General features: G+C 36.5%; 1 protein-coding gene across 1 annotated transcript; it reads left to right on the forward strand.

Moving 5' to 3' along the window:
* The first annotated feature begins 284 nt into the window (after positions 1 to 284).
* Positions 285 to 9454, forward strand: dcaf13 (ddb1 and cul4 associated factor 13). The gene is made up of 11 exons (XM_048153030.1): positions 285 to 472; positions 548 to 747; positions 995 to 1102; positions 1203 to 1292; positions 2161 to 2316; positions 2644 to 2721; positions 2819 to 2901; positions 3003 to 3167; positions 4803 to 4938; positions 8510 to 8673; positions 8992 to 9454. The coding sequence occupies exons 1-11, from the start codon at positions 403 to 405 to the stop codon at positions 9077 to 9079; spliced, it is 1338 nt and encodes a 445-aa protein (XP_048008987.1). The 5' UTR covers positions 285 to 402; the 3' UTR covers positions 9080 to 9454.
* The last annotated feature ends 1867 nt before the right edge of the window (positions 9455 to 11321 follow it).

An 11321-nucleotide genomic window follows, 5' to 3' on the forward strand; every position in this document is an offset into this window, starting at 1 on the left:
TTTTTTTGAAAAATGGTATTGAGGAAAATTTAGTCTTTTAATTTGAATTACACTTATGTTAGATATTTAAATATGCTGTATAAATATGTTTTACATAATATAAATAAATTTGCTTCTGTGAAAATAAAAATTTGCAAGTAACAAAAACGATTAATAACCACTTAGTCACTCCTTTTTTGATTCACTAAAGTACATCATTAAACAATAATATAAAGCAAATGTTTCTTAAAAAAATTACAAAAGCATTTCTATCTTCGCAGCACCCGGATGTGTGACATCACTTTAGTGCGCGCAACGTCATACAAACTTTTACTGTCTATGATACAAACACATGGTCCTCCATTTCTCTTAACGCTGCAGATCTGATCAGGATTTTGGGGTTTAATTTTATAATCCGGTGGGATGAAAGTTAAAGTGCTTTGTAGAAACCCGGACGATTATGTTCGAGAGACAACCAGAGATATACAGCGAGGTATGTAAACATTAAGTGATTGTATGAAGGTGGAGTATTAGGACGTGTACTAACTGTAGAATGTGTCCTATCTAGTGCCTAGGAACTATGACCCGACCCTGCATCCTTTTGAGGTGCCCAGGGAATATACCAGAGCCCTGAATGCCACTAAACTTCAGAAGGTGTTTGCCAAACCCTTTGTGGCTTCACTAGATGGGCACAGAGATGGCATCAGCTGCATCGTCAAACACCCCAAAAGCCTCTCAACGGTCATATCTGGTGCCTGTGATGGGGAGGTAAAGCCTTTACCTTGGTATATGAGTAATAAGTCTCTTTAATTGAGCGTGTTTCATCAAGATGTTTACAATTACCATACAAGAACAACATGCACACCCTACATTCAATAATACAGTAAACAACAAGACCAGGGGCACATAGAATGAACTTAATTTTTGCAGTTATTCTGCCCAGTAAGTCAAAGGTGTGTGCAAATGACCATCTAGATTCAGGATGGATGGATGAATGTGTTTTTTTTTCTGACAGGTGAAAGTGTGGAACCTTTCAAAGCGGGAGTGTTTGAGGACAGTTCAGGCTCATGAAGGATTTGTACGAGGAATGTGCTCCCGCTTTTGTGGCACCTCCTTTTTCACGGTATTTTAATCCTGCGTATTCCATATTCTTCCTGTGAGGCATTAATATAGATGAAGATAATCCAGTTAGTAAGTGATTATGTCATTCTGTTAAAAAATAGGTAGGAGATGACAAGACCATCAAACAGTGGAACATGGAAGCACCAGGATATGGAGTTCGGGAGGAACCAATTAACACAATTCTGGGGAAGGTACAGTTTGTACTAATATATATATATATATATATATATATATATATATATATATATATATATATATATATATATATATATATATATATATATATATATATATATATATATATATATATATATATATATATAAATATAACTGTTTGTGTATGTATAGCGAAAACTTGTAAAACAAATATGATGTTGATCTGATTAAAGCTCTAGGAGGAGTTTGTTAAAGTGTGTGTGTGTGTATAATATATATATATATATATATATATATATTAAGATCATCAAATAATCAATAAACCGCATACCATTCTCTTCCACATCTATTTGTGCCTGAATGGACACATACATGCAAAAAATTAGTCTAAATCCAAGAAAAAGATCGCCTATCATCGTGTAAACAATTGATTATGGCTTAGGTGAATGAAACAAATGAGAAAGGAAACCGGATATATAACACTATTTTGGATCCACGTCGCGCATTCAGTCTTAAAGTGATGCTTTCTGTCTCACGAATGTTAATCAAACAACAAAAGTCAAAGAGAAGCATCACTTTTGTAGTTTTAACACAGACTAATTGTTTAATTTATACAGAGACTATGTATTATTTTACATTTGATTATTTAATTTCTGTACCTGAATACTGTTAGACTTAAATGGAAAATATAAAGCACTATTTATGTGTTGTATGTTAATAATATTCATCAATGCTTGTAATTTGTTCATTATTTTCTATGCATATTCACAATCACCCCAATCATCCTAGAAAGATTAATTATTTTCAAATGGAGCAATTAGCCAATATCACATTGTCAGTTTTTTCAACTCCACTAAATTATTTTTAGTCATGTTTTCAGCTTCTAATGATGTTGTTTCGCAGACGGTGTTCACTGGCATTGACCACCACTATAAGGAGGGAACGTTCGCAACCTGTGGACAGACGGTGGATATCTGGGATGAGCAGAGAAGCAGTCCCCTCCGCTCCTTCAGCTGGGGTGTGGACAGCTTCAACTGCGTCCGCTTCAACCCTGTGGAGGTGATCAACAAATTCAACTTAATTTCAGTTTAAATCTGTGGACATTCATAACATGGATTATTTCAAAGCAGCTTTACAATGATGTAAATGAAACATTGATGAGTACTGCCATAATACAGTGCTGTTCTCAATGTATTTGAGGCCTGTCTTTTTTGGATATCTAATATAATGAGGCCTATTTTGCCTCACATAACAATATGAGGCAAAATAAGGAGGTTCATAAGGAGTGCTTCATAGAAGTAACTGAGTAGTTTAGACACCAAATGTCACACATTTCTTTCATTTTAAAGTTTTATCACCAGGAAATTGTCCCATTGTCCTTTGCAGACCGAACTTCTCGCCAGCTGTGGGTCAGACAGAAGTATTATCTTGTATGACACCAGAGAAGCTGCACCACTCAGAAAGGTCTGCAATATTTTTACTTTTCACACACAGTTTTTACTTATCATCTACATGGCTGAATATTTCTGTTTATGACTACAATGAAATTACACTGTTTCAGGTTATCATGAAAATGAAAAACAATACACTTAGCTGGAACCAAATGGAAGCGTATTATTTTGTTTGTGCCAATGAAGATTACAAGTGAGTTCATTTCAGAGTAAACCTTTACATGAAAAATTAAGTGAGTGTAAATAAATCATGTCATCTTATTCTGTTTTTTTTTTTTTTTTTTTTTCCCACAGCCTCTATACTTATGACATAAGGTATCTGGATATTCCTGTGACTGTGCACATGGATCATGTATCCGCTGTGCTGGATGTGGATTATTCACCTACAGGAAGGGAGCTTGTATCCGCCAGCTTTGACAAAACCATCCGCATCTTTGGGAAAGACGCAGGCCACAGCAGGTGAGTGTGGTGCGGAAAAGCCAAAGAGATCTATAATGAAAGTCCTCTAGTAGTATTTTCATTTATGTCAGAATATACAGGGTTTCTTCAGTGTTCTCAAATTAAGGCCTTAAAGGATTCATTCACTTCAGAATTCAAATTTCCTCATAATTTACTCACCCCCATGTCATCCACGATGTTTATGTCTTTCTTTCTTCAGTTGAAAAAAAAATTGGGGTTTTTTAGGAAAACATTCCAGGATTTTTCTCCATTTAGTGGACTTCAGCGGCTATCAACAGGTTAAAGGTCCAAATTGCAGTTTCATTGCAGCTTCAAAGAGCTCTACACGATCCCAGATGAGGAATAAGGGATTTATCTAGTGAAACAATCTGCCATTTTCTAAAAAAGTTAACGTTTATATATTTACCACAAATGCTCATTCTTGCAGTGCTCTGCGATCGCCACGCATTACATAATCACATTGGGAAGGTCACGCGTGATGTAGGGCGAAAAACTATCATTTTCTCTTCCAACTTCGAAATCATCCGATATAGTTGTTTTTTTGTTTTGTTTTTTGGTAAAGAGTGCTTGACTTGGTCTTTGCACGTTAGCTTTGTAGACACTGGATTAGTACTTCCGCCTATGTCACGTGTTACCTTTCTAACGTAATGCGTGGCACATTGCAGAGCTAGTGCAAGATGAGCATTTGAGGTTAAAAAGTATATAAATACTTTTTTAAGAAAATGACCAGTCGTTTTGCAAGGTAAGACCCTTATTCCTTGTCTGGGATCATGTAGAGCCCTTTGAAGCTGCACTGAAACTGACATTTGGATCTTCAACCTGTTGGTAGCCACTGAAGTCCACTAAATGGAAAAAAAACCTGGAATGTTTTCCTCAAAAACCTTCATTTCTTTTTGACTGAAAAAAGAAAAACATGAACATCGTGGTCTTAAATCAGATCAGAAAATCAAAAGTGGCATTACATTTCGCATTGGATGCTTAAAACGAACAGTACTGCAAAAATGTTTTTCTTGCTTGGTATTTTTGTCGTTTTCAATTAAAAATATCTCTCAAAAATCTTAAATCAAGATAAATTTAGGTCTATTTGAGAAGCAAAATATATAAGATAATAAGTCTTGTTTTCAGTGCTTAAAACAAGGAAAACAAATCTGTCGGTTGGGCAACAAAAATAAACTTGTTTTAATCCTTGTTTTAAGCACATCTATCTATCTATCTATCTATCTATCTATCTATCTATCTATCTATCTATCTATCTATCTATCTATCTATCTATCTATCTATCTATCTATCTATCTATCTATCTATCTATCTATCTATCTATCTATCTATCTATCTATCTATCTATCTATCTATCTATCTATCTATCTATCTATCTATCTATCTATCTATCTATCTATCTATCTATCTATCTATCTATCTATCTATCTATCTATCTATCTATCTATCTATCTATCTATCTATCTATCTATCTATCTATCTATCTATCTATCTATCTATCTATCTATCTATCTATCTATCTATCTATCTATCTATCTATCTATCTATCTATCTATCTATCTATCGTGCATTTTTGTGCAATAAGAAAGTAAATGGAGCAAATTTCTTGCATTACATGTAATTTTCCACAATCCTCAGGGAGGTGTACCACACCAAACGTATGCAGCATGTCATCTGTGTGAGATGGTCGGCTGACAACAAATACATCATGAGCGGTTCTGACGAGATGAACATTCGGCTGTGGAAGGCCAATGCTTCAGAGAAGCTCGGATTGGTGAGCGCATGATCCCATTTTATATCCAAGTCACCCAAAAGAAGTTTTAAAGGATTAATTCTCTTTCAAATAAAATGTTCCCAAGCTTTACTCAACCTCAAGCCATCCTAGGTGTATATGATTTTTTTTTTTCAGATGAACACAAAAAGTTAAATTAATAAATATCCTGGCGCATCTAAGCTTTTATAATGGCAGTGAACGGGACCAATGAGTATAAAGCTCAAGAAAGTGCATCCATACAAAACAAAACATACTCCACATGCCTCCGAGGGGTTAATAAAGTCCTGAAGTGAAGCAATTCGTTTGTGTAGCTTCTGCCAGACCGCCTTCCGTATTCAACTTAGGAAGAAAGCGTAACTGATATCGCCTCAGTTAAGCTTTTGTCAGAAGTTGAATATGGGAGGTGTAGGATGTTGTGTAAGCGCTTTAAACTGCGAGAGGCACTACACTTTCTTCACAAGTTGAATACAGAAGGTGGTATGGCGGAAGCTAAATATTTTACTTTATTACTTGTTAATCGCTTTGCTTCAGAAGGCCTTTATTAACCCCTCGGAGCTGTGTGGAGTACGTATGATGGATGAATGCACTTGATGGATGCATATGATGTATGAATGCACTTTCTTGAGCTTCAAACTCCTTGGTCCTGTTCACTGCCATTATAAAGCTTGGATGTGTGAGGATATTTATTAATATAACTCCAGTTGTGTTCATCAGAAAGAAGAAAGTCATATACACCTAGGATCGCTTGAGGGTGAGTAAATCTTGGGCTAATTTTCATTTGAAAGTGAACTAATCCTTTAACTCACTGATTCTAGGTTCCATCCTTGATTGTAGAGCTTTGTGTGGGTGTTAACTTGTTGCAAATGCACTCAGGTGGATAATATGGGCCACAGTTGGCCCTGTGGTCACCCTACCAAGCACTTAAAAGGAATTACACCCACAAATCACTTTCATTAAGCACTTCTATGGCAGTGTTGCCACGGTCTGAAACCTTGCCAGGAAAAAGCTCTAGAGTTTTATGTGTCTTGTCAAAGCAACTCTTGTAATAGAGTGCCCCAAAGTGCCTACACCTATTTCATAAAGTGAAGTTTGCTTACAAGGAAATCCGCACATGTCCATAGATGTTTGTTAAAGATTGAGGCACTTTTATGGTTCATTTAGGCATAAGAGACTTGAATAATTTAGTTCTCTGTCAGAAAATAGTATAGATTAGTGCTGGATGGTTTAGCTAAAATATTATTAAGCCTTTTAATGGAATCTGATCTTGAAAGTTGCTTAAAAATAAGATATTATCTGTTAAGGAGCCCCAATTCATGTCAGGGGAAAATAATTGTTACAAAACTGGCCACTTTAAGTGAACTTCACCTCCACCTCCACTTTTTGCTGGTTGGTTTTGCTCCAGGTGAATGTAGTTTCTTCTCCCCATCATCTCGTATCAGCTCTAGTTCATCTGATTCCCTCATGCGGTCCAGCGTTGGCAAGTTTTTGGCTCCCACTGGACTTTAAGAGAGAGATTTATTCTGATGCGTTTCACTTAAAGAGATCAGACACTCACTGCAGTTATCAGCAGTTTGAATCAGCCAATCACTTAAAGCAGGAAAAATAATGAAGACATTAAACTATCAGGCACATGAGAGTATTTAATTAAAAGAGCAGATGCTGAATCAAGAGTCTGTTGTTTGGAGAAGCTCTTTGGAGCTGGGTTTGGTTTGTTTTTGTTTTTCTTAGCCATCTGATCGAGTGCCTATTTTACTAGATAAATATAAAAATCCTCTGTTTATGAGGTTGACTCTCTAAGTGACTTTTTACATTCACAGTATCATATTTTTGCACATAAGCACATTTATGTCTATCGTTTCTATTAAAGGGGCCATGTTTTAATTTACGGCCTTTTATTCAATTCATTGAAAGTCTTTGAGATGTGCTGGAGTAGACTTTAGAGAGTTCTTGACTCTTGCATTGCCAACACAAGATCTTGACCAGAAATTAATGCACCTCTTGATGGAAATATCACATTTATTTCCATCAAGAGGTGCATCAATTTTTGCTGTTACCAAACATATAACATCCTAGAAACATAATAATCACGGCAATAATGATCCAGTCATAGACTCTTAAAGGGTTAGTTTTACCCACATCATTTCAAACCTGTGAGAGTTCCGCTCATCTTTGGAACACAAATGAAAATCTTTTTAATGAAATCTGAGCGATTTCTGTCCCTCCTTAGCTACCCAACTAGCACTTTATTGCCTCAAAAAGTTCATAAAGAGATCATAAAACTAATCCATATGAATTGAATGGCTTAACCAAATTTTCTGAAGAGACTTGATCGCTTTATATGATGAACAGATTTCATTTAGGCTTTTATTCACATGTAAATATTGATCAGCAAACATAAACAGAAGCTCATCCGTACCTGCTTGATGCGCGAGAACCTCATTGGTTCTTGCGGAAGCTCAAATGTGCTGCGTAACACACGAGAATGAACCTCATTGGTTCTCACATGTCAAGCAAACATGCTTGAGCTTAGCACAACAGATGTGTGAGTTGATGAATGTTTAAATACGAATAAAATCCTAAATCAAATCTGTTCAGCATATAAAGTGATCGAGTCTCTTTAGAAAATATGGACTGAATTTGTACATTTTTCAGTTGTATTACACATACTGTTAATTTTACAAATATCAAAATATTCTTATTCTAAAATTCAATATGAAATTCCTGTGGGATCCAATGGCTGAAATGCTAATTCGCTTCTTGTGCTGCGTCTGAAATCGTGTACTGAGTAGGTACTACATTTACATTTGAATTTACTTCACAACCTTTAAAAATGTACGCACTATATACTATGAAATGGGTAGTATGAATGAAATTCGGACATACTACATGTGTCGCTTCTTGCATTCATAAATCCTCCCCCATGGCTTCATTGGATATTAAAGTGTCCATTGAATGCGCACTTCAGAACCTTGCCGGAAGGTTCTTCATAGGTTTTTCATATTCGATTTCGGACGCAGCGTTGGTTTTTTTGGACTACAAACACAATAGCTCTGTTATGGGATGTCTCCATGGAATCTGCAGAGTCATGTTTGTTTTCGTTCCCCTCATGTGAATGCTGTCAAGAAGTTCGTAAATAAGAGTTAACAGGCCTTCAGATTTTCCTCCCGAGCGCTCTGATGGCATCAGCAGCTATTAGATTGCCCTAAACAAATTGAATTTGAGAAAATCATTGCTTTTAATTAGAATGAAAGCCTTTGGAGGGGTGTGGAGTGAGATGCGCCAAAGCCCGGGAGCCACAGAAATGTTATGATAGAGAGATAGATGAGGAGCACTTGGGTTCTTCTACTGAAAAATGTGCTGCTTTACGTTGATTGCCAAACTAAAAAGACTTTTCAAGATATTTTTGCTGCCACAGTGCATTCCTAAGAAATGTGTACATTAATACAGTTAGAAAGCAGGTTCCCATAGCAAAATCTTTCCTACTTTAGCAAAATGTATGTATGTAATGTATATTATGTAATGTATATTATGTATATTTTTTGACCATTGACTCAAATCTCATTGTTCACAGCTCTCTGCCCGGGAAAAAGCTGCCGCAAACTACAACAAGAAGCTGATTGAGAAATTTCAGTACCACCCACAGGTGAAACGCATCGCCACTCACCGCCACCTGCCCAGAGAACTCCTGAGACAAAAGAGAGAGCAGCGGGAAATGAAACTAGCCCAGCGCAGGAAGTAAGTTCCTTTCACCAAATGTTAAGACTTTTCAGTTTTCAGTGCTGATGTGTATCTTGAACAATCCTTGACAGGTTTTGTGAGAACTAAAGGTTATAATTCACTCAAAAACCATAAACTCATTTGCATTACATACAATAACAAGTTCAACATGTTCACTGTGACTTGTTTGGAAAAGCATGAAAAAATGACTCACTTCAACTTTAATCTTTTGATGTTTGGCTCCATTGTACTGGCAGCAAAAGGAAATGAATCCATGTTTGAGTTTGATTGGCATTCTGATTGTCTTTGCTTCTTTGTGTGTGTGTGTGTTTTTAGGGACATAAACATCCGCAAACACAGCAAGCCGGGATCTATTCCAGTGGTGACAGAAAAGGAGAAACATGTGGTGGCTGTTGTGGAGTAAGAGATGAATTAAAGAGGTGCTTTCGATGGATGGGTTTCTGTTCTCCACACACGGACGCGCTTCAGAAAATTCCACTCTTTGGCCACTCTTTTACTTCCATACTAAAACATTTTTTTGGTATATACAAGAACTTTCAGCATACTGCTGCATATTTGTAAAGAATTTTACATTAGCATGGAAATCATTCTAGAATTGCTCACTTTATAATTGGTTGATTATGAACAATAAACATTGTCTTCATCTGTGAATATTAATGTTTTCAATTTACCCTCTGCATTGGTGTAAATGTGAAAAGGACCGTTCCAAATGTGTTTCTATCACCACCTACTGTTATCAGTATGTAAATTAATTAACATAAATTTACTTTGGAGCAAGGTTACCTTGTTGGTGTTCTTACTGATCTTATGTGGGCTGCATTTGAAAGGAGCAGAAATCTTATTGGACTTCAATAATTGCTAAGGTAAGATTGGTGAGTATTGTTAAAGGGGACCTATAATGCTCCTTTCACAACATGTAATATAAGTCTCTGGTGTCCCCAGAATGTGTCTGTGAAGTTTCAGCTCAAAATACCCCACGGATCATTTATTATAGCTTGTCAAATTTGCCCTTATTTGGGTGTGAGCAAAAACACGCCGTTTTCGTGTGCGTTCCTTTAAATGCAAATGAACTGCTGCTTCCGGCTGGCTTTCCAAAAGAGGGCGGAGCTTTAACAGCTCACGCTTCAGTTGCTCAACAACAACAAAGCTGGAGAATCTCCAGAATACCGGAGTCAGACACTAATGGGGAGACTCAGGAAGAAGTTACAACTTTTAGAAAGAAACTGACATTTCTGAATGGTTAGTGGATACATGTATGTAGTTGCTGTGGGGTTGATTCAACTCATTCAACATTCTACTACAACAACTCTTCCTCTTCTCTAAAGCAGCCCAACATGGCCTCACCCCCTTTGTTGCGTGTTCTCGGGGGCAGAGTTTATGTAAATTTTGGGTTTTGTGATGTCTACGTTCCGGGAAGAAGCTCGTTGTAGTCCCTTTTGCTGTAGTCTTTAAAGAGTTAGTTCACCCACAAATGAAAATTCTGTCATTTATTACCCTCATGCCGTTCCACACCCGTAAGACCTTCGTTAATCTTCAGAACACAAATTTTTTAGTTGAAATCCGTTGGATCAGTGAGGCCTCCATAGGGAGCAATGGACACTTCCTCTCTCAAGATCCATAAAGGAACTAAAAACATATTTAAATTGGTTTATGTGAGTACAGTGGTTCAATATTAATATTATAAAGCGACGAGAATATTTTTGGAGTGCCAAAAAAAACAAAATAACGACTTATTTAGTGATGGCCGATTTTAAAACACTGCTTCAGGAAGCATCGGAGCACAATAAAGTGTATCGAATCTGCTGCGGAGCGCCAAAGTCACGTGATTTCAGCCGTTTAAAGTTTGACACGCGATCTGAATCATGATTCGACACGCTGATTCATTGTGCTCCGAATCTTCCTGAAGCAGTGTTTTGAATTTGGCCAAAATATTCTCGTTGCTTTATAATATTAATATTGAACCACTGTACTCGCATGAACCGATTTAAATATGTTTTTAGTTCCTTTATGGATCTTGAGAGAGGAAGTGTCCATTGCTCCCTATGGAGGCCTCACGGATCCAACGGATTTCAACTAAAATATCTTAATTTGTGTTCTGAAGATTAACGAAGGTCTATGAGGGTAAGTAATAAATGACAGAATTTTCATTTTTGAGTGAACTAACCCTTTCAGACGTGTTTTCTGTAAAAGAAAATATCTCCCTTTGCATTGAACTTTGAGTGGCGTAACTTTGCAGATGTTGTTTATGTTAAAAGAGAAACATTACACATTAACTAAAGTTAAAAATGAAATCATAATCAAGGATCCCTTTAAGGATCTCTCAATTTACATTCAGCCTTTAAATGCAAACCTGTTTTTATGGTGTTTGTGTCATGTATAATTGTTTGCTAATGTAAACCAGTGCAGTTTTTCCCCATCCTTTTAAAGACTTAATGCTCTAATGGGATAAAAGATCCTCTTCACCTTTTTAGTCCATAATCCTATCATCTCAATCTACTCTCATTTAAAACCTTGCAGTCAGTGAGAAATGAAGAGTAAGGAATAAATATACAGTCAGAAACTGTTGGATGAAGACCTGGGTAATGCTTTCATTAAGAAGTCATTAAGCATCTGATGTATCAATTTTTGACTAATGATCTAAGCAT

This window comes from Megalobrama amblycephala, linkage group LG13, assembly GCF_018812025.1.
Source record: "Megalobrama amblycephala isolate DHTTF-2021 linkage group LG13, ASM1881202v1, whole genome shotgun sequence".
Classification (NCBI taxonomy): Eukaryota; Metazoa; Chordata; class Actinopteri; order Cypriniformes; family Xenocyprididae; genus Megalobrama; species Megalobrama amblycephala.

Bases quoted from the DNA above. Each gene is read 5' to 3' on its own strand.
- dcaf13 (XM_048153030.1), top strand. From the start codon at position 403: ATGAAAGTTAAAGTGCTTTGTAGAAACCCGGACGATTATGTTCGAGAG. The intron at 1,293-2,160 runs GTACAGTTTGTA...GTTGTTTCGCAG, and splicing joins TTAACACAATTCTGGGGAAG to ACGGTGTTCACTGGCATTGA. The intron at 3,168-4,802 runs GTGAGTGTGGTG...CACAATCCTCAG, and splicing joins AAAGACGCAGGCCACAGCAG to GGAGGTGTACCACACCAAAC.